Source organism: Thermobia domestica, chromosome 11 (genome assembly GCF_964235325.1).
Source record: "Thermobia domestica chromosome 11, izTheDome1.hap1.1, whole genome shotgun sequence".
Classification (NCBI taxonomy): Eukaryota; Metazoa; Arthropoda; class Insecta; order Zygentoma; family Lepismatidae; genus Thermobia; species Thermobia domestica.
In genome coordinates this window covers 31,127,609-31,152,484 of record NC_137464.1, presented here as the reverse complement: position 1 = coordinate 31,152,484, position 24,876 = coordinate 31,127,609, and the positions used below count along the sequence as shown (strand labels likewise).

At 36.1% G+C, this 24,876-nt stretch overlaps 1 protein-coding gene across 1 annotated transcript in view; it reads right to left on the bottom strand.

Moving 5' to 3' along the window:
* Nucleotides 1–24,541, bottom strand: part of LOC145664005 (RNA helicase aquarius) — a 253,088-nt gene extending 228,547 nt beyond the window's left edge. Inside the window, exons 1-2 of the mRNA XM_081730295.1 lie at nucleotides 24,056–24,541; nucleotides 7,901–8,001 (exon numbers count right to left, since the gene is read on the bottom strand). Coding sequence (XP_081586421.1) covers nucleotides 7,901–8,001; nucleotides 24,056–24,136 — 182 coding nt within the window. The 5' untranslated portion in view covers nucleotides 24,137–24,541. The remainder of the gene's footprint in view (nucleotides 1–7,900; nucleotides 8,002–24,055) is intronic.
* Nucleotides 24,542–24,876: the final 335 nt, after the last annotated feature.

The window sequence follows — 24,876 nt, the reverse complement described above, 5'->3', positions numbered from 1 at the left end:
AAGTAGACAAACTCTTGGAAATTCCCCTATTAAGTCCAGAAAGAAAGAGAGTGCTGCCACCTGTCCGAGTTCTTTTTTGACATGGATTTTAGCAGTATTTTCACTTTTCTTATTTTGTCTTGAAATTGAGTTTTGTTATTGCTGTTCCAAGTTTTGAAAATAACGAAAAGTTATATTTGTGGTTGTGGTAAGGTAGCCACTTAATAAAATAATAATAATAATAATAATAATAATAATAATAATAATAATAATAATAATAATAATAATAATAATAATAATAAAAGTTTATAGTAAGAAACTGCAATCTAAAAGCGTTCTCTGAAGCTTCCAATGCAACTCAAAGACGGGACCCGGTATGTCACGTTGTAACTGTACCAAAATTCTGCTTATAATGTTTTTCGTATAAACGCGAATTCTGCGTTAGAGCGTGATGTGACGTTCGTCTGAATTCGTACACTTTGTGCAGTGTATGCTTCTTGTTGATTGTGCTGCCGCCTAGTGGTGTTAAAAAGACAGGATAGAAGAAGAGGAAGAGGAAAGTGATGAGAGGACAACTAGTTTTTCGTTGTGTTGTGTTGATGTGTGTGAACGTGAGTGACTCAGCTATTTTGCTGATCACTACAATATCTCGTCCTCAAACGTTTTTTTAAGTGGAATATTAGTTACCTTGTAATCTAGATATCTATCACTGTCTTCAAATATGTAGAAATTATTAACGAAAACAGTATTATTAACTTGAGCATTTTGGCAATTTTTATGCAACTCATTATCAAAACAAATTAGCCCCAAGTGGTATTTTATAACAACGAGGGGGCGTGTTGGAGATTAAGAGAAAACACAAAGAACTTGAAAGGTGGTACTAAAACGCAACGGACATGTAGTAAACGACCAACACAAAAACATCCCAAAACTGGTCAACTCCTGATCGAAAACCACGACATAATGTCATCAATGTGTTCACTTGCAATAACTGTCTGCTAAATTCTCAACATTGGAAGAAAGGACGATCTTGGTGTGTGGATTCGACGGATAAATAGTGTTCCAACCTAAAATGTGATCACGTCTTTCACCAAGCCATGGCGGACAATATAACGAAGTGAGTAATAAAGTGCACTTATGAACTCATTACGTAAACGGGGCGAATAAAGTAAGGGAAAGATTGTTTATCTCAGGTACGTTTATTCATTTTAAATAAATGGCACAATAAGATATAAATTTGTCAGTTTTTCTTTACAGATTGCATGACGTAATAAGAAGGTGATTGTTGGATAACCTGCGCACGGTTCTTGAAAGTAGGCGATGCTCTCGTCTATTTTCGTAATACGTCTTAGATCTTCACCCAGGTGGTTCCCGTCCGAATCTGGACCGTAACGGTGAGGTGTACCGCACCTTCCTTAAGCGATCGTCGTGGGGACGAACTTTCCGTACCCGTGAATAAAATAGTGCAAAGCTGTATTATATGCGGGCAGGGAATAGGGAGTTCTTCACGGGGGCCGGTTAAGGACGGTGTGCACTCCGCAGCGCAATGCTGCTAGAACCCCGGAACCGTAATAGAACGGCTGAACCCTTCACCGTAACAGAATGGCTCCCGATATCACAGGGACAAACACGGAACGAACCCAGGACCATTAATAGAATGGCTGAGCCCTTCTCAGGAACCAAAGTCTCAATTGAAAAGGTACACGGGTCAAACCCCTCACCATTAACAGAATGGCGTTTCCCTCCAGGGACGGATCAATTAATAATAATTCACGTTTTTATTAATTGATTCGTAACGGATGTAACATCTGGGAGAAGATCTAGGTGTAATATTTGACAGGTTTTATTTCTCATGATATGCTATATGCGCTAACTTAAAGATATTATTGGTGTTTGTTGTGTTTGCATATTTGTAATTGGTAATCATGGCAGAAAGTAAAAATATAAGCTTGCAAACTTTGCTTGAAGCTATTAATAAAGTTCATGATACTGTTAATGACACCAAACAAATAATACAATCACTTAATGGTACTGTTAGCGACACTAAAGAACAAATGCAATCTCTTAATGGTACTTTTAATGACACTAAGCAATCACTTAATGGTGTTGTGAATGATATCAAACAGCAACTTAATGAGACAAACAGTGAAATCCACCAACAAGTAGAAAAATGTCGTAACAAAATTAACCAACAGTTAGAAAAATGTTTTGACGGTATTACAACTGGAGTATCAACATTACGGAAATCCTCTGTTGAATTGAAAAAGAGTTTGGAAAGAAGTGTAGACACAATCAATCGTGCAGGGTCTGATAGTGTAAAACGACTCTCAATGCAGTTAAATAATGAGTTCGAGTCGCAAAAGAAAGAAAGTAATCAAGTAAATAGTGTTGTAGTTACTAGTACTTGTACAGATAAAGAATATGCGAACACTCCTAGTCTAGCTATTGACGAAAATTCTTGTTGTCAGATTGCTGTAGCAGACACACCTAGTCTGAAAATAGTTGAAAAGCGACAGGTAAGAGAGAATTGTGATTTATGTGAAGGGTTGAATAACATTCACGAGCTGTGTGCATACCGTTTGGCGAAGAACAGCACTAATGTCGTCGTTTATTGTAATGAAATTCGAGGCAAAGAGACCTCAATGCGCGTTGGTAGCTTGTTATCGCAAACACTTGAAAGTGTGTTAGGTAGTGTACCGCTTAGTAAATTAGAATGTATTCCCGTCCGCACTAGTTGCTTTTACTTTGTTAAGGTAACGATTGTTAAACTAGGTCATGTTGAAAGTAATCTGCACTGTTGTGAGTTAGTAGTCAGTCAAGTACAAGTTAAGGAAATCCAACGAATAACTTTCTTTGTACTCGTATGCACGATGTCTGTACATTCAAAAATTAAAAATAATGGTTCTGTGTTCAGTAAGTTTCCTAATTGTAGTAACAATTTTGTCTCATGGAAAGAAAAAGGCCTAGTTTGTTGTGAAATTTTCAGTAGCGTAAAGCATTTGTGTAGTAAACTTGTCAGAAAGCGTACTCATTTATTAGCTTATAGTAAAAAGAGCGAGAAAAACAAACGAAAGTTGCATAAAGTTCGTAAGAAAGTGAAGAAATTGTTCCGCTTGTTGCATAACTTTCATAAATTTTCAAACAAGGTCCTGCGTTCCAATCTTAAAAGTAGATTTGAATACCATCGTAGTGTAATGATAGAACATGGTACACGCAAAAATGATTCTGCTTATGTTTCTGAATTGTCTTCCGAAAGTTGTGGTACGAATGACAGTAATTTGAAATCTAGCGATCATAGTAGATCATTAAGTATTGAATCAGCTGTTGAATTAGGTGCAAACCGCAGATCATTTGTAAACGGTAAGAATTGTAAAGTTTTTCAGAAAATGTCCGTTAGGTTATTGAATAAATCACATGCACTGGTGAGAACCAAAAGTAAATGTAAATGCAACACGAAATGTAGGTCAAAAATGCTTGGCAATGAAAAACCGTATGTTAATCGCGTCAGTACAATGAAAAAACCCAAACATGCAGGTGCGTCAAAAAACCGATCTAAAATGAAAAGTAAAATTAGTGATCGATCAAAATTTCGAAAAACGCTAGTAAAGCGTGTTAAAAGTCTTCGAAAAAATAGAAAAAATTGTGAAGATTGTGGTATAGTTCAAAAGTCAGTGAATCAATCTTCTAGCATGAATCAGTGTTTTACTTCACAACTTGGTATGCGATCCAAGCATCGACACAGTGTTGCCATAATGAATAAAAAATTAAAAGATGCGAAATTTCATGCTAATAAAGTAAAATTCAAGCAGTTTAGTGTGTTAAAATGTAAAAGAAAAAGCAATATTTTGTGCAATGTTGCCATCTGCAGTGGTGAAAAACAAAGTGCATGTATAAATACGGTGTGTTCTAAAAGTAAAGCTGTAATTAGAAACCACTTAATAATTTGTGATTTTACGTACACTATGTTTTGGCAAATGAAACCGTACAATATTACTTTTAAGTTAGAGCAACCAAAAGTAGGCGTAGGTTAAATACATGGTTACCTTCTGCCGGATTGTTTATTTGTAATATACAATATTCGCAATGATTTTGGAATTGTAGAAAATTGAAAATTCTTTTGTAATCGTCGTCATATAGAGATACATACCATAAATTGTTATTTTGTTAAACTATTCTGTGTGTAGTAGTTTAGGAGTCAGCCCTGCTAGTCTTCATTTGAATGTAAAAGCGAATTATTCTGTTCTGAAGCATTTTGGCATTGTAACGAACGAAAGCTATGATGAAAGTGAACCTGTAAATTGGGAAAATAAACTCATAATGGCTGACTACCGCAGAAGTGAAAAAGTTAGGAAAAGAAACGAGAAATATAATGCGTCCCAAGAAAGAAAATACAAAATAAAAGAAAATGATTTGGTATTTTTGTTGCAATCACATTTGAGTTCGGCAGTAGACAAAAAGATCCGCAAGTTTTTCATGCTTTATAAAGGTCCACTGTTTTGTAAAAATAAAATTTCAGACAAAGTTTTTGAGCTTGTAGATCCTTTAACTGGAGAATCTTGTGGCGTACATTCTGTTGATCGTATAAGAGTGTGGAGACCCACTCAAAAAACTAGGAACATCTGGTTAGAATTAGCTAAGAAACATATTCATGAAAAAGAATTCGATTCTGTAAAAGAAAATAGTGAAAAAACCGATTCTTGTGAGCCAGAAACTTCTGTTTTCAACGAGAGCGAAAGTAATAAGTTTAATGTTCAGTTGTTGTTGAAAGAACTATTGAAATGTGATACATATTTGCAATATTTAAACGACAAGCTAGATTGTTGGTATCGTACTCTTGTGTTAGCTTTAAATCATTTGCTGAATCCTAAGCTAAACAGACGTGACATGTAAAAAAAAAAAAAAAAAAAAAAAAAAAAAACTCGTTTACATGAATAATTGTATTGTCTTGTTGATGCTTTGTGATAAGTTATCAAGACTAACTGTAAAATTTTAAGACACCTAATGTACGAGGTGAATTGTATAGCATTCATGTGTTATTAAGAATATAAACGATGATATGCTCTGATGTAGTCAGAGTAAGAGTAAGTTTTTATGTGTCAGTGGAACACTGTGACACGAGAATTGAATTATGAATGGCAACCTTCCCCCCCCCCCCCCCTTTCATTTATTTTTAACCTTTGGGTACATTTTTCTATGTTGCTTTATATTCCTACCTCACTAGAAGGTCTTGTTGCCATTCCAAAGGGGTGGGATGATAATATAAATGTATAATGGGGAAGGGAGACTTAAAAACTTAAGTGGATAGGCGCTTATTAGCGTAAAAGTGTGGCAGACTTACTTCTATCCGGCCTCACTCTTATTGTTACAGTACAATAGAGTGGTAATAAATTTGTTTCATGTAGTTATTTGTTTAAATAATGTATAACCTATGTATTTGTGAATAACAATTTTGTTTTCGTAACTTTTTGTCAGAATAGCTTGAGAAACGCAAGTATGTTTTGTCATTTATGCAATTTAAATATCATGGGTGTAGAATAAGTTTGTTCATTTACTTTCGTGAAATATTGAAGTATATTATTCAAATAATATTTGTTTTATCTGTTTGTTGAAAAGTTGAGCTGTCCATGATAATTATTTGTTCGTGTTCTATAGTTTTTGTATAATATCGTAAAGTAAGTAATGTGAATATTTTACTTCTAAATAATGCCATGATTTCATATAATGTTTGTGTTAATTTTTAATGGTAAGAGCGCATATAGCAATATAATAATTTGCATATTAAAGGTATATCATGAGAATTATTTGAATATTAATTGTGAGTCATGCACCTATAAATGTTTAATTTAGTAGCAGTGCCGAATGTAAAAAAAAAAAAAAAAAAAAAAAAAAAAAAAAAAAAAAAAAAAAAAAAAAAACCTTTAAAACCTTTAAAGACTTTACATATTAAAGCCCCATGAAACTTTTAGGTAATAGTATAAATGCCCCACGCGTTTGTCGTTTTTCTACGTTAAATGAAACTTAATGAAACTTTTTCATCTGTTGAAGTGTAACTCGGCGAAAGTTCTTATAAACTTCATTGTGAACTAATGCTCGTCTTCACTTTGGAACAGTGGTGAGTGTTGAAGTGGAATTACAGTCAGGGTTCTTGAACGTTTACCATTATCCAATGGCGCACGTACATTCCTTTCGACCGCCAATGTAACTGTACCAAAATTCTGCTTATAATGTTTTTCGTATAAACGCGAATTCTGCGTTAGAGCGTGATGTGACGTTCGTCTGAATTCGTACACTTTGTGCAGTGTATGCTTCTTGTTGATTGTGCTGCCGCCTAGTGGTGTTAAAAAGACAGGATAGAAGAAGAGGAAGAGGAAAGTGATGAGAGGACAACTAGTTTTTCGTTGTGTTGTGTTGATGTGTGTGAACGTGAGTGACTCAGCTATTTTGCTGATCACTACAATATCTCGTCCTCAAACGTTTTTTTAAGTGGAATATTAGTTACCTTGTAATCTAGATATCTATCACTGTCTTCAAATATGTAGAAATTATTAACGAAAACAGTATTATTAACTTGAGCATTTTGGCAATTTTTATGCAACTCATTATCAAAACAAATTAGCCCCAAGTGGTATTTTATAACAACGAGGGGGCGTGTTGGAGATTAAGAGAAAACACAAAGAACTTGAAAGGTGGTACTAAAACGCAACGGACATGTAGTAAACGACCAACACAAAAACATCCCAAAACTGGTCAACTCCTGATCGAAAACCACGACATAATGTCATCAATGTGTTCACTTGCAATAACTGTCTGCTAAATTCTCAACATTGGAAGAAAGGACGATCTTGGTGTGTGGATTCGACGGATAAATAGTGTTCCAACCTAAAATGTGATCACGTCTTTCACCAAGCCATGGCGGACAATATAACGAAGTGAGTAATAAAGTGCACTTATGAACTCATTACGTAAACGGGGCGAATAAAGTAAGGGAAAGATTGTTTATCTCAGGTACGTTTATTCATTTTAAATAAATGGCACAATAAGATATAAATTTGTCAGTTTTTCTTTACAGATTGCATGACGTAATAAGAAGGTGATTGTTGGATAACCTGCGCACGGTTCTTGAAAGTAGGCGATGCTCTCGTCTATTTTCGTAATACGTCTTAGATCTTCACCCAGGTGGTTCCCGTCCGAATCTGGATCGTAACGGTGAGGTGTACCGCACCTTCCTTAAGCGATCGTCGTGGGGACGAACTTTCCGTACCCGTGAATAAAATAGTGCAAAGCTGTATTATATGCGGGCAGGGAATAGGGAGTTCTTCACGGGGGCCGGTTAAGGACGGTGTGCACTCCGCAGCGCAATGCTGCTAGAACCCCGGAACCGTAATAGAACGGCTGAACCCTTCACCGTAACAGAATGGCTCCCGATATCACAGGGACAAACACGGAACGAACCCAGGACCATTAATAGAATGGCTGAGCCCTTCTCAGGAACCAAAGTCTCAATTGAAAAGGTACACGGGTCAAACCCCTCACCATTAACAACGTCACGCCAGAATAGAACGTTTGTGTTTCTGTCACGTAGGCAGTACATTTTAATATTTTTTGACGTTTTGTATCCACAGCTAAGAAATATTTTTGTGAGATTTCTGGTATGTACTATATTGAAGACTAATTCTACACATTAAATTAAAACTTTTGGTCAGAAAAGAAATGTCCATTGCACAATCTGAATGGGACAAAAAATGTGAGAGTATAAACAGGAAAAATTCTTCAGGGAGTGACTTTGAATATGGGTTTGTGAGTGAATAATGGGAACTTTTAATAATACACATTATCAAAGGAATAACTCCCAAGATTTTCGCACATCTAGTAAAGAAAATAATAAATACATGCAAACATAAAACAAAATATTTTGACTTACTTCGATCCATATATCTCCCGTAAATAAATGTCTTCTATGATGAGTTTGTCGTACGGCAAATGATTCTGAGCTGTATATGGGGCCCAATATTGATTTGCAAGCTGTAAAAGAATACAATATAATCAGGTTTAATTCAATCTGATCAAATATACACTACTCTACACCTATACAGATATCTTCAAGCAAGAAACAACTTTTGACTCGAGGAAATAAAATACACATCAAAGATCAATCGTAGATTTAAGTTCACTAATTGATAAGCGTTCCTTTGCTTTGTCATATCAGAAGCCACCAGAGAGGGTTGGTCGTGATCAGAGTTTGAAGAACTAAACCTTTAAGCCAGAGTACGCAACTAACGCAAGCTATTCAATCAGGAAAATGAAATCTTTAAGTTTTACGTCCCACGGTTATGCCGGTTAGGCTAAAGGAGACGGTGATGATGAGAGATGAGTGAAATGGTGGAATGAATAAAGTGGGAGGTAACGGGAGAACTCCGAGAAAACCCACGAGCACGGCGTTTGTCCACCACAAAGTCCACACGGCGCGAGCTGGGATCGAACCAGGGACCCCAAGCACCGGAGGTGAACGCTCTACCACTGAGCCACCGCGCCCCCAGGAAAATGATTGTTTACGTTATTGCATCGTTCTTCTTTTGTACAGAGACAGTTCGATAAACGCTACCAACTTTATCAATTGGTGAATATTTGAGCAAATAATATTCACATGCCTAATTACTATGTCGGTTTCTTCATTTTAGTTACAAATTCCAGTTACTCTCCTCCTGAATGTGTAACATGTATTGAATTTGAGTAAACCATTCACTTCCTTCCAATTTATTTATTGAAGGTATCTAACTTACAATCTGAATGCAAATATAATGTTTTTCATTGTGCAAGCGTTGCTTTTCACAGATTTAAATCTGATTTAAACTTCTCGCTGAGCAAAACCATACATTTTGTAAAAGGATATATTAACATGTAACAGTTTGGCCAATTATCTACTTTGGCTTCAAGCATAGTGTCTGATGAAGCCAAAATGGATAGTTGACGAAACAGGTTACACATTAATATATATATATATATATATATATATATATATATATATATATATATATATATATATATATATATATATATATATATATACAATAAACATATTGTTTTCCTCAGCGAGTGGTTTAAATTAGATTTTAAATATAATGATTTGTTTCATTCTTTACAGTGTTTTTACATAATACGAGGCGTGTTTTTTAAGTAAGGTCCGTTTTGTTGTAGACACTAGTAGTTCGCGCGCATACCGCAACGAGCGTGTGTGTCGTGTACCGGCATGCCTCGGGAACAACTGTGCTCAGTTTCAGCTTTGTAGCTGACCTGTACGGTTGCGTTCTGTGCTTTCACAATGTTTAAGACTATCAAGTCGCCCGCCGCGTGTGAGGTTCGCTCAACGATACGGTTTTTGTCAGCAAGAAACCTCTCTGCTACAGAAATTCATCGACAGATTTGCGAGGTGAACGGTGATACTGTTATGAGTGCAAGCAAAGTGCGTAAGTAGGTACGAGAATTCAAAAATGGCCGTGACAACGTCCATGATGAGGACCGCTCCGGTCGCCCTTCTTCGATTACAGACGATTTGGTGACTTCAGTTGAAGCGAGGGTTCGTGAGAACAGGCGCTTCACAATAACAGATCTCTCAAACGAATTTCCTGACGTGTCGAGATCAGTGCTTTACAAAATTGTTTCTGAACACCGAAAGTTTAGGAAACTGTGCTCCCGTTTGGTCCCGTAACTCCTAACAGAGGACCACAAAAACCAAAGATTTGATTGACTCGTTATCACGAACAAGGTGACGGCTTCTTGAGTTAGATCGTAACTGGAGACGAAACATGGGTTTCGCATATCACGCCCGAATCGAAGCAACAGAGCATGGAATGGGGACACACACACACTCGACTGTAAAGGTGAAGGCCAAACAGATTCTGTCCCAGCGCAAAATCATGGCGTCGGTGTTTTGGGATAGGCATGGTGTTTTGTTGGTCGAAGTTTTGACTGTGAAGTTTTAGACCACCCACCCTACAGTCCTGATCTTGCGCCGAGCGATTACCATCTCTTCCTCCACCTCAAACACCTCAGTAGCAACCGTTACAATGATGACGACGATGTGAAAACGGCAGTGAACTCTTGGTTATCAGAGCAGGCGGCAAGTTTTTATGAAGAGGGTATTTTGAAATTGGTTGAGAGGTACGATAGTACTTTACTGCAAAACGTTTTGTTTCTGTCTCAAACACTGCGCACAAGACTGCAAATCTATACAGAACTAAATGGAAAGCGGAGTTGCTGGAGCTTGACAACAGAACCCACTCTGTTTGATATGGACATAATCGAAGACTGCTTTCTAACAATTTATGAACTCGCTCTGTGAAACACTGACAGTCTAAAACTTGTTACACGTAATTAATGTCATGTACAATAAATTTTTAAAAAAATAAACAAAATAAAAAACGGTAATTTTTTAAAGTACAGTACAGGGGCGGATCCAGGACCGACTTCTTGGGGGGTAGGTGGGTTGTCATACTGCTACTTTTAAGGGCTCCAAACTTTGTAATGGGTTTTATTTATATATATAAAATATGAAAGTTTCCTCTTCTGGGGGGGGGGCGATCGCCCCACCTGGATCCGCCCCTGGTACAGTAACCCCTTTGATTCCTTTCAGATTAACGCTTAGCCAATTTAAAGAGTTGTTTCCTTAACTATATCATTTACAATATTTTGCATTACATAATATGAGACCTGTAGGTCTGAAAGAAAGGGCGATTCCTTTATATATTCTTTGAAGCTTTTAGGAGAAATCCCATTCGCTCAATATACTATGTATATGGGACCATCTCGAGTACTGGATACAACGGAAAAACTAGTGTTGTTGAAAATTTAACACGTAAAACTGCTTCGACTAAAGACAAAAAAGACGTAGAAAAGTAACCGCTGAGCTGTTTGGAGAAGGTGTCCACAAAGCATGAGTTGACTCTGGAAACAAAAGCGTGTGAACCAGTGAGTGTGACATACGTTTGACGTTTTAAACGGACAATCCCAAGAAGGGAACGTTCTCGTTCAAGGAAAGCTACCGTTTCGGGACTGTCCAAAGAACAACTGAAAAATGAAATCGAAATATTTCAGTGTAACGTCCCACGTTTACACCCTTTAGGCTAAAGGAGACGGATGATTAAGACAAGTGAATGATGATGGAAAAAACAGTGGAATGAAAATGTGAGAGAAAAGAGTACCCGGGAAAATGCAGACAGATGTTTATCACCAACTTACTTGTCCGGGGATTGAACCAAAGATCCCTCGCCCCACAGGTAAGCACTCTATCACTGAGTCACCGTATTTCCCAAAGAGCACTTTGAAGACACCTAGAGAACAATGTATTACTTCTCGCTTATCCCCCCTTTCCCCCCCTCCCCCCCAAAAAAACATATTAAACATTGAAGTAAGATTTGAAGCTTTCCTGGCGGCGTATATGATAAAGTTCTTCTCGGGCAATCAGTCAGGTGAAAACTGGTGGATAGGCACACGTCTCGAGAGCTGTCATCGTTCTCATCATCAGGGCAATTATGTAGAGATCAGCGGATATAAGTAATATATACTCTGGATTGGCGAAAATGCTGGTTCCTGATTGGCTGATTAGCTCCAGCTTTCATATTGAATCAGCCAATCAGGAACCAGCATTTTCAGCCAATCAGGAACCAGCATTTTCGCCAGTCCAGAGTATATATTACTTATATCCACTGATCTCTACATAATTGCCCTGATGATGAGAACGATGACAGCTCTCGAAACGTTGGCCTATCCACCAGTTTTTACCTGGCTGATTGCCTGAGAAGAACTTTATCATATTAAACATTGTTTGAAATGTCCCAACAATTTGAATGGAAAAGACTTAAAGAGTATTCCGAACTCAGATAAACGCGACGACTCAATTACAAGCAAGATAGCACGAAGTGTTTCGTCTGAGAGTCAAGTAAAGCTTGATACAATACAAACAGACTTTGTAATTAATTTCTCTTAGCTGTACTTGTTCGCTTTCGGCTCATAGAAGCCTGGAATCTTCCATTCCAGACTGTGCCCATCGAATGAAAAATTCACTAGAAATCCTTCATTATGCGGAGTTCAGTATAATTTTTAGCGCTAGAAATCCCAAAATTTCCAGTACGAAGGCCTCGACGATTCACGGAGCGTGTTCTCGTTTTTGTTTGACTTACAAGTTGATCCGGAGAGTTCACTCGTTAAACCTTCGACAAAACCGCCAGCATTGTTTGCCAAGTTCTGGGTTCAAAACGTGGTCGTCTGTAGGTCGTAAAAGAGAGCGCAAGCATAACTCATTTGGAGCAAGTGTAATTCATGTAAGCATCCGAATTGTTTACAATATCTGCCGTGATTCGATACCAACAATTAAACAGCACAACTTCACCGACTCAGTCCTAAAACGTGACGATGTAATATTAAAGGATTGTAGTTCAATTCTTTAAATGAGCGGAGACCACGGGTTTTATTGTATTTAGTTTACATATATATATATATATATATATATATATATATATATATATATATATATATAAATTCAGAAGAAGAATTACACGGAATATAGAAGGGTGCACCGACATTGCGCAAATTTTCCCACGCTTATCTGTTGACACAGATAAAGCCTTAATGAGCAGGCAACAAAATTGGAAATTGCGAAAAAAATCTTGTGCAACGTTGCCATCATTACCATAAGTATATCGACTAATAAAAACAGTCACCAAAATGCAAGTCGTTTTAACAAAAAAAAAATACAAAGTAATGGATAACAATAGCATTTTCAGTCATCTATATTATATGTGTGCAATGGCGTCGTTAGAGAGGGTGACTGGGGAATGTGTCCCAGTCATTCATTTTCCGTATCATATCTAACTGTAAGATTAAAACTGTAAGAATATAGTTATTGAAAGCAAATAGTTTTGAAATACTGTAAGGAAAACAAACATATATAAAATAAACAATATATATAAATACTTCTAGAAGTTCTCTTGAAATATCGTGAACAGACGTTCGACCAATCAGAAATAAAGATTTGTCTATATCTTCCAGTTTTGGCCAATCAGAAACAAGCACTTGTATACATATTTCAGGTGTGTCTACCACATATCTTAATAACTATCCTTTCACCTTTCTATAAATGATACTTAGATTTGCATTTGCGTCTTAGTTGTTCTTAGGTGCTGTGAGAAACATTTGTTATATATTACCTAGGTATTATCGTATAAATTGTTACAAGAATGAGTGGTCAGTGTATTAGAGATAAATAGGGCCCCTTGGCAAGAAAGCTCGCCCCCTTGAGTGATGCAGCAACTTATATCTACGTGTACCTCCTACATGCAGTTAGAATTCTAAAGCAGCATGTCGAATGTTGTGTCTCGCCGCGGTTTTCAACGAACTTAAAGAGTTCTGGTTTGGCCAATGGCCACCAATTAATATTGCTACCAAAGTGTTTACCATCCTCTTAGGTATTGATTAAGACCAATATCGTCTCTCTATGAATTACCGTTCCCATGATATTGGCCAAAAATGGCCGATTTCCAGAGATTTAAGGAGCATTATTTGAGGAACCGTAAGTCATAGAGAGGTCATATTGGTGTTGGTCAATATCTAAAAGGGTGGTAAATATTTTGGTAGCAAATAGTAACCGGTGGCCACTGTGCAACTGGCCATCAATTAATATCAGTACGAAAATGTTTAATGTTCTATTAGGGATTAACACTGATATCATCTCTCTATGACTTACCGTTCCCGTGATACTGACTAAAAAAGTTCGAATTTCTAGATATTTAAGCAGTCATATCTCGAGAACTATAAGTCATAAAGAGATGATATTTTGTTAATTTTTGCGAGAAAGAGAAGAGGGTGCGGATAAAAAGATTTACCTTTACATCTAGGAACAATTACAGCTATCCTTCCCGCTAGATCTCTCCATTCTTTTAAAGTTCGTTCTGGCAATGCTCTTAGAGCATTCTCAACTGTTTTATCCTGAAGATATTTACCGGACAGTGTACATTAGAAAGGTTTTGGACCTGAAATTGGTTTGTGGGCCTGAAAAGGGCCTCAGTTCTTTAATTACTGTGTATTTGCTTCACTCCCAGAGAGATAACAAAGCGTTTCCGTTAGCCGACTGTCGGCAAAGCGTGTTCAACGTATATGGCCAGAGCAAATGTTGAAAACATTCTCAAGATGGGTGCTGGTCCCTCCTTTGTTTGGACACGAATGAGGTTCGTGAACTGTACGTTTTGCTGTTTTAATGCATCTCTGATGTTATCTATGTTGGTTGTGGTTGGAACACCTTCTTCAGGAAAGCAATGCATCTCAGCAATTCTTCTCTGCAAAGCTTATTCTTCTCCGTTGTGCACTCTCCCAAATGTCACCAGCAACTGTATGTCAGACCTCCTCAGGTTCTGTTAAAACCCCGAACGAATTGCGGATATAATAAACCAATAATAGAACAAGCCAATGAGGAACGAGAATCACAACGAGCCAATCAGGATCGAGAATTAATCGCAAGTTTTAGTGAGGAGGGTAATATAAACAGGAAGCAATAAACTGGAGAAACATAAGTGAAACTTTCAGAATGGAGTTTACATTGACGAAAACAGAAAAAGGTGTACCTTGTGTATTAATGGGAGGCTTTAAGTATCGTTTCTTTCGCCAAGGAAAAAAAGGCTCAAATTGGAGGTAAGTTAATGTAGTACATAATTTTTGCATGTATATAAGCCTATAGCTTGCTAAGTTATGCAAAGCCTACATTAGTATTTTCAGTAGTCAGCTTGACCTATATTTTAGTAAGTTCTGTAAGCCTATATTAGTATTTATGCTAGTCAATAGGATCCATATATACTTTGTTAAAAGATGTAACACACTATTAGTATTAATGTCGGGAAGTTGGACCTATATTTTGTTAAGTGATGTAACCTATATTAATATTTATGCCATTCAGTTGCTTCTATACTTTGTTAAGTAATGGAAAGTTACATTAATATCCATGTCAGTCAGTTGGGTCTATATTTTGTTAAAATATGTGTCTAGTCCCTATTTTAATATTTATGCCAGGCAATTTGTCCTATACTTTCGTAAGTGAATAAGTAAGCCTGCATTAGTATTTATGTCAGTCAATTGGACCTATACTTTGTTAAAAGGTGATGGAAGATATAACATTTTTGCCAGTGAAATAGTGAATACATTTTTCTTTAAATAGTAAGTTTAGAACACGTGATACGATTTAATTATTATTTCCTTTCTTTCAGATGTACTAAGAAAAGCTGTAATGCTAGTATAACAATGGATGAAAATACAAGTGAAGTTTTAGAAAGGAAAGATATTCATAATCATTGTGAAGATGAAGATGGTGTTCAACGGCATTTTCTTAGAGAGAATTGTAAGCGACGAGCCACTGAACAATTGAACGAGAAGCCAAATAAAATTATAAGGCAGGAAGTTTCAAAATTGGAACATCATGACACACTTGATCATAAAGAAATTAAAAGATGCCGAGACGTTATTTATAAAAATCGAAGAAAGGTGACTCCTCGTCTACCCAGAAACACCGTAGAGGCTATACAGCAAATGGTTCAGAAGCAGGATGATATAGCAATTGACGGAGAAAGATTCATCTTTGTTGATGATGAAGCTAATATAATTCTTTTCACGTGTAAGAAAAATATCGAGTAAGTATAATTTCATTTATAACCATTAACTTTGAAATGAGTTTCATTTACAGCATCAAGAAGTAGAATAGGAAGTAGTTGCTTGAACAGAAAAGTTCCTTTTTCCGTCTTATTTCCAAATTATAGTAAAATAGTTTTTTTTTTTTTTTTTTTTTTGATTCTCACAAAATATATCGTAACATAGCATTTCACCTAACGATATGACACTACAGTCTTGTTTACTATTTTCTTTTCTGACACTAATCTTATTTTCTTTTCAGTTTTCTGTGTGAGTTCAGCGGGTTAGAAGTATTTGCAGATGGAACTTTCACTTATGCTCCTAAGCATTTCACACAGTTATATACAATACATGCATATAAAAATGGATATTATCTACCTCTATGTTTTGCATTTTTGCCGAAGAAAGACAAGAATACGTATGTGGCCATGTGGAAGATGATAAGAAACTTAGACAGTAGATTCGACTTGAAAATCATTTACGTTGATTTTGAAACAGCTGCTCACGAAGCCATCAAGAATGTGTTTCCAAATTGTGACATTCGTGGCTGCAGATTCCATTTGGGACAAACATGGTGGCGGAGGATTCAAGCCGACAATGATCTGCGACAAGCATATATGGATCCAAAATCTGAACTAGGTATTATTGATATTATTATGGTCTATTATTCTTTATTATTAATTTAATAATACCATGTGGACTTTGTTTTGTTATATATTAATACAGAATACAGTTGAAAATAGAATCTTATTCTGTTTGACTGAAGAATCTTAATTCAGTCACCATTCTTAAAAGCAAATAAACTGCTGTTCTAATAATGTACGAAATGAAGAAATTATAAAGCCAACAGTAAGATCCATCAATTTCACTACTTTCCCAATGCTTGCTTATTCTAACAAATTATTATTATTATTATTATTATTATTATTATTATTATTATTATTATTATTATTATTATTATTATTATTATTATTATTATTGCTTTTCTTACAGGTTCATGGATAAAGGCATTTTTTGGGTTGCCATATTTACATCCAACAGAAGTATCAGATGCCTTTACTCAACTAATATCAATGACGCCGGATGATACAGGGCATAAATTTTCCGATTACGTCCTAGAAAACTACATAGAAGACGGTTGCAAGTAAGTAGCTTCCTTTTGAATTTCATCTATAGTAGCACATGCTTCAATAACTCTTAATACTGCAAAAACTGTTGTCCTAGTTTGAACACAACATTAATGGTTGTGCTGATATGGTATTTTCTCTCAATGCAACTTAATTATAGTGAAATTTTCTTCTGTCTTCATGTAAGACGTAGATTAAAATGCAGGTTTTGATAGTTGTAAACAAATTACGGACCAAGACTATAAATATTTCTTGAATCTAGTGTTATAAATGTTTTAGTGTTTTATATAAATTGTCAATAATTGTGTGCATGAACTAAGGATCTTTTTATTTTATTAATTTTAGGTATCCACCTGTCATGTGGGCGTCTATACCATCCACGATGCGTCGGACGACAAATGGACCAGAAGCTTTTCACAGACATTATAATAGTCAATTTTACTTCCCTGCTCCTGATATTCATACGGTGATTTCTGCTTTGTTAGAGATCCAAACGGAAACTGCCATGAAAATAACGTCCATATTAAAAGGAATTTCAAAGGCCCAAAGACCAGCAGAAGTCAAAAGGAGCGAGTTTGTCATGAGGAAGTATGCTGAGTTCAGGAATTCGCAGAGAAACTATGAGAAGGCACGTATGACATTTTTAAAAGCTGTAGGATTTAAATTTCAAGCATTCAAACTGTAAAATGAAATTTTCTGTAAATAAGTATGTTGCTTTGTAAATATTAGAATGCAATAAAATATATCTCATAAAGGAATAGCTTTATACATTTCATTTCGATGCAAAATTTCACACAATTCCTTAAATCCTGTTGTTGGCAACGTCGCGGCGGAAATTTGCGCAATTTCAGCACTTTCTGCTCCTCGTTAATAAGACATAAATTACTTAGATTATCAACGATCTAATCTTTAGAAAAATTTGCGCAATGTCGTTGCATCGATATAGAACGCATATCAGTGTGCAATTATTGACAATGGCTCGTGCGTAATCATAATTCATAGATATGCAACACCATAACCGCATGCATTTGCTGCTTGTTATTTTAAGCACCTTCTCAATTTTACAAAAATATGCAGCACATCATGACCAGAAAGTCACTATTTTATTTATTCGATCTTGATATTCGTGAAAAAGATGTGATAAACCATAGTATATAATGTTTTGTTTCTTAGTGTATTACTCTAAATTTTAGATCGTTGCTAATTTTTAAATCAAAGTTGAAAACATTACATTAAACAAATAGTTTCTCTTGATTTTTTAAAAATTTAATTTCTTCATTTAAAAAAAAAAAATATTAAAATCAAATTTAAATAACGTTCCTTCTCTTAATTGGTAAACTACGGGGAGGGGGGGGGTAGGTTTTTATATTAAACGGCAGGGTTGGCTGGTTTAAACCATAGTCTAAACCTGCTGTTTTTTTAAAAAAAACCAACTGGTTTCAACCAAAAAACAAAAAAAAAAATGTTCGTAAAAGTGTAAGTGTTTGTAAAATCTTGATGAACACACATTTGTGGGTTATCACGTTTCACTCAAGTATATTATTCGTATTATATTCAGACCTAAGTTCCCCACTCATTACTCAAAAAGATTATACTACAAAAGCAACTCTTTTTACAAGTTTATAAATGTTTATTTTGTGATTCTTTTGTAGTTGTTATTATTGTTATGTAATTGCAATCGAAGAAAAATTCTAAATATTGTTTCGTTTCAATGTTTACTATTGATAAAATACATCGAAAATGCCGTACTTTTTTTGTGGGGGGGGGGGTCATACAGACCCCACGAGAGGCATTTAGTGAAATAAGTATCTTTGGTATCTATTTATGTATAAATGAGTCTGAGCCAAAGTGGACTCAAATAATTCGTATCTTTATTCACTTTTCTTATTGATATGCAGATTAAGTCGGTGTATTTCTTTAATTTGGACCAATAAAAGTCGTTGTTAACTAACTTGAACTAAATTAGTTCTTCTGTACTCCATCGTACTTTGAAATTGTTCATATATAATTCTGTGTAATGGTTTCACTTGTGCAACTGTTTATCTTTTTGTCCTTCTGAAATGACTCTTGACAGTTATATTAAGAAGCATGTAAAGATCAGTACAACGTATTTTTTTTATCAGGATTCCTTCGTGAGTGAGTCGGCAGACGTATCGCATTTGTGGCCAATTAGTTCTGGTTCCGAGTTCAAATGGAGGACAATTTCTCTCGGATGTAACCCGAGAAGCGGTTTTTATTCCGCTTTAAGCTTATGTGACTCCTTCCACCATAACCCGGTTGTTGCATAATAACATCAAGGCGAAACAAACTTATTTCTGTCCATATATGATATGAATATATAGAGCAAATCATTTAAACCATAAAAACCTGGTTTAAACCAAAAAAACCGGTTTTTTTGGTTTTTTAATAAAAACCATGGTTTTTGCCAACCCTGTTAAGCGGTGTTAGGATAAAAAGGAAATCAGGAATATTGTTATATTGTGCTATCTACAAGGTTTTGAAAGGTTACACACTATGTCGAATCAAAATGAATAATTTTGTATAAAGTTGTCAAGGATATTATTTTATCATCCAAAATTCTATCGTTCATTCAACCAGCATTTGTATATCTGTTCGCCTGTTCCACGATAACTCTTATAAAAATTTATCCTATTTTAATGAACTTAATATTTATCTTTATTCCGCAGCCTTATATATATACGTAGACGTAGAAATGTCCATGTAAAAAGGGGCAAAAGATTTGACCAACTGGGAAAAAAACAAGGAATGTCCCGCGCACAAGGAAAAGATCAAGGATTGTCCAATGTGTTGTAATTAATTAATGATGCTATCTGGAGACCAACACTGATGAAGTAACAGTTTGTGCTTCCTCTTTGACCAAGTTAGACACTTCTACTATGCCGGTGAAACGGTTTTTTTTTTTTTTTTTTTTTTTTTTTTTTTTTTTTTTTTTTTTTTTTTAAGTTTTACGTCCCACGGTTATGCCGGTTAGGCTAAAGGAGACGGTGATGATGAGAGATGAGTGAAATGGTGGAATGAAGAAAGTGGGAGAACCCCGAGAAAACCCACGAGCACGGTGTTTGTCCCGGTGAAACGTGTCTGGTTACGTTGTGGTAATAATAGTGTATCCTTACAATGAGTTCAGGTGTGGACAAAATTACGAGTGCTGTGCTGCGAATAACGAGTAAGAAGCGGAAGAAGACGGATAGACTGCCTGACGTTATGGAAAAAACTTCGCCTACAATCACACGAGGTAGGTGAGAACTGCAATTGCAAGAGATTGAAATGCTTTGATGCCACTTCCGCGGCAGAACGTCAAGGCATAATTAATGTCTTCAATGAATTTGGTACGATCGATGCGCAGAATTCATATCCTGCCGGCCTGATATCGTTGGTTCCAGTTGCAAGACGACAATCCCACTATCCTGCTAATGTTAGGTATCACGATTCCTCTTTCTGCTACAAAGTACGAATTAAGTGACATGAAACTGCAGAAGAAGTATCCGTGCGTTTTAAAGCGGTCCTATCAATGTATAGCATTACGAAAGGGAAATTAGAACACATTCAAAAACATCTCAAAGAACATAGTGAACCTCCAGTTGATCAAAGAGGTAAACCTTCATCCAAACATCGCCAGCTGGATGACGATACTGCGAACAAAGTTAGGAAGCACATTTCATCATTTAAAAGACGCTGCACCCATTACAGCTTACATGACTTCAAGAAAATATACTGAGTCAGGATTTGAATATTTCGAAAATGTATGATGTTATGTTGTGTGATAATTTCCTTAATGTTCGCGTATCTTACGATACATACCGCAAAAATATTCAACACAGATATTATTATCTCCTTTAGCTACCCACATAGCGATACGTGCGGTAGCTGCGAGGAGTTTACACTGAAAATTAAAAGTCTCGATTCAATTATTGGCGCGAAGCAGATCAGAGAATTGACAGTTCAAAACAGGTTGTACTAAACTTGAGCCCAAGTCTTCTATAATAGAAAGAGATCTGCGCGCGTCACGTCACGGACCAAATATGATATAGAGGTCATATGAATTAATTTCTAAAAGAACATTTCACTGCCTAACATTACAACAAATGAAGTCTGCTACAGGCGACAATTGTCTATGTATTCCTTTAATGTGCATACACTGTCCTCCAACCATTCTGTTTTCTTCATTTACCCTGAGTTCATTGGGAAGAAAGGTTCAGACGAAGTTTCATCGTTTTTGTTCTACTTCTTTTCTAATTTTCTGGACAACAACGTAAGACAAGTTATTACATATATTTTGCGATTCTGCTGGAGGTTAAAACAAAAACTTTGCATTTGTGCGCTTTCTGCACTATGTTATTCACGATGTCAAGAGACTGGATTAAATACACGTTACTTTCCCTATAAAAAAGAGGACATTCTTATTTGGAATATGACAAAAACATGGGTTTAATTTATCAAAAGTCAGGGATGGAAATACCAGAAGATTGGGTAGCAGTTCTTCAGAATGCAAAAAAGAAACCTGAGCTCTTCAAAGTTGCTGTCGTGGAACAACATACCATTAAAGGATGGACAGCATTTTTTCCAGATAAATTTATGGAGATGCCCATTTCCCCTCCAGTAAATCCGAGAGATGAAAATATCAAGCGACAAGCCTGGATTGGTTTTTCATTGCGGAACTTAGAACGGCGCTTGGCTGAGCAATCATATCACCTCAAAGAAGATAGGACGTTCTAATAGCAACATTCTCGAAAAAGGAGAATTTGAGATTCCAACACAAGTCTACAACAACCTCCTTTATTTCAAAACCTAAGCACACCAATCTTCAGATTTTGAAACGATTTTGTAACCCTATAAGCCAAACGTTTTACGAGACTCTACCACATCAGCAGCAGTGAAGTGGGCACTTCTGATCGTTACCATATTATTGGCCATTTCTTTTTTTTTTTTTTTTTTTTTTTTTCCTCGCAAACATTCGGGACTTTACTTTGTAAAGCAATAAAAACACACTTTTCCAGTGGTAGTATTGTTCTGATTATGCTTCCTGGCAAACGAATGGACATTAACCATAACTTTATAAAGTGGTCGTTAGTGTAATTCAACCCTATTCATTTTGTACACAATTTTCAATATCAAAAAACCGTTTTCTCGAAAATGTCGTTTTGTGACATTTCTTCTTTTCTCCTCTTACCCTGATAGCTAAGAAATCAAACCCAAAGAGATGTGAGGATTATAGAACTATTAGTATCACATCTCATGCAGCAAAAATTTTGCTTCGAATTCTGAACAGAAGGTTGTATGGAAGAACAAATGAATAAGTTGAGGAGGAACAGTTCGGGTTCAGGAGAGGTAAGGGCACAAGATATGCAATTTAATTATTAAGGGTGATCGCTGAAAAGTTTATAGAAAAAGGAAATGAGGTGAATGTGTTTTTTTTTTTTTATTGATCTAGAGAAGGTTTTTGACCACTTGGATTGGGAATTATTGTTGGGAGTTCTATAGAAGGTTGGGTTCGAATGGAAAGATCGAAGACTCATAGAAATTTATATATATGAATCAACAAGTACGTGTTAGAATAGGAGAGAAAATGAAAAGCGGGAGAGGTGCAATTGGAAGGGGGGTCGACAGGGATGCTGTCTCTCGCCTACATTATTTAATATCTATCTAGCAGAGATAGTGAGAAAAAAAAAAGCCTACAAACTGAAGACGGCATTTCAGTAGGAGGTAAAAAGATTAGGTGTATTCAGTTTGCATATGATATGGCGCTGGCTGCAGAACTTGAAGCGAAAATCAATAAGATGTTAAAAAACTTGAGGAAAGGATGTAAAGAAGATGGCGTGAAAATAAATGTTAGAAAGACAAAAGCCATAGTGATCGGAACGAAGGGGTCTGTGTCAATGTAGAAGTAGCAGGGGAGAAAATAAACAGATGAATAGTTTTCGATACCTTGGTAGTATCATTAACAATAACATGTAGTGTAAACGTGATATAAAACCAAAGATAGAAATCGCGAAAGAAGCCTTCAGGAGGAAGAAAATACTGTTTTGTAGAACCTTGTATCGAGGGTTGAGAAAAAGACTCATAAAGTTCTTCGAGTGGAGTATTGTACTGTATGGGTCAGAAACATGCACATTACACAAAAATGATGAGAAACATCTCCAAGCTTTAGAAATGTGGGTGTGAAGAAGAATGGAGAGAATTAGCTGGGTAGAGCGGAAAACGAATGAGAGGATGTTAGAAATTGTGGGGGAGAAAAGAACAATTTCAGATATTAAGAAGAGGAAGAGAAACTGGTTTGGACATTGGCTAAGAAGAAACTGTATGATGAGGGCGTTTTCGAGGATATGGTGGCAGGAAAGAGAGGGAGGGGTGCAGGAGACTACAATTAATGGACGATATCAAAACAGAGAAATCGTAGGTGAAGACGAACATGTTAGCAGAAGAGCGTGGAGCATAAAAGCTTCTTAGTTGTAGCAAGTTACCTGCCAATAATGGTAGAATACATATGATGATGATTTTGCATTAGCAATTGGGCTTATCACGACCGGAAGAAACAGCCTCCCTGACCATGCCAAGTGCGAACAACATGCACCAACCCATGCTAGATAGACACAAGCTAGATTTGCATCCATTCCAGTTTAGGGCAGGACGTAGGTGGAGGGTCACACCGCAACGTAGGGCTGCATTGGTAGGAACACGTAGGTTATCGATTGTACGCGAATAAAGAAGACAAGCGAAAGAAACACGCACCAACCTGTACTAGGATGTCACTACAAACTATTCTGAATTGCAACCATATAGTAACTGCATGGACCACACTTTGTAACATTGTTTCAATGTCAAAGGATGATTTATAAGTTTGGTGGAGAAGTTTCCAAAACACAGGTTCCTCTATATCGATTAGTAGCTAGGTTGGATCCTTTCTGTAACAAAGTTTAATATTTAATTCATATAGTATTACCGAGCAAGCGTTAGTGAGTGAAGGCGGGTTAGAGCCCCACAGGACACGTTGCTTTCTGTCTTTATTACAGCTAAATGAGAAGGGGGACCTGTGTTCTAGAGCCTTGGCTGTTTGGTGCGTACGCACGTTTTTTAAACATTGCCCCTACTTTATGTATTAATATGTCTTACCGGCAAATTTAAAAATTAATAAAAGGGCCAACATATTCTTAATCTAACCCGAGCTTTGTTTAATGTAAGAACTATATGTGCCAATTATAATAGAACCAAAAACTTTACTTCTATAATGTTGAAGTATTTTACTCTAAACCTACACTATTACGCACCTGAGTAATTCTGTCTGCATTAATCTGCTCGACAGTTGGAGCAGGTCCTTTGGACTTCACAGTTGCAGTACTTGAAGACATATTTACTGTTCTACTGTCACGATATGTACCGGAAAACCACACCAGTCTTGTTCATAACAAAATAAGCTTTTAATATGAGTTTTGTTCATAGGAAATCATGCTAGTGTAATATGGATCAAATTTAGGCGAATCTTACGCATATGATACATGTACTCGCTGTAAACACATGTCAAAAACTTCCTGAAACTCAAGAATTTCTTTCCTTGCACTTACAAATATTTTCACCAACACCACATTCTATTTAATACCATCCTAGTACACTCTTTCAAAATACACCTTGAAGTTATACTAGAAAATAAAATACACTAATTATTCAAGTCACTATTTACAAAATTATTCTATACACAACAAACGTTTCCTTCACGTCTAAGCAGACACCACAAACACTTCTTCTTCTCCTTCTTGGTAACTCAATTTGTTGTGTAGTCTGTGTCGTATGAAATCAACCAAAAATGTTTCTTATATTTGGTTTTTATTCGTACTTTTGAGAGATAAGAAGCAACATAATTTACTCTACTTTATTCCAATATTTAAAACTCCTAATTTAGCTTATTTAGCTTCTTTGGAAGATAAATATAAATTTCAAAATATTAAAATGAATATAATGTCAACTTAGGTACATGGTACTTGCAGTAGTAGAAAACGTAAATAGCAAGTTACGAATAAGAAGAGGAACAAACGTCATAGAAAATTTTCATTAACACTGTTGGTGTGTGGGTGTGGTGGTGTGATTAGATTAA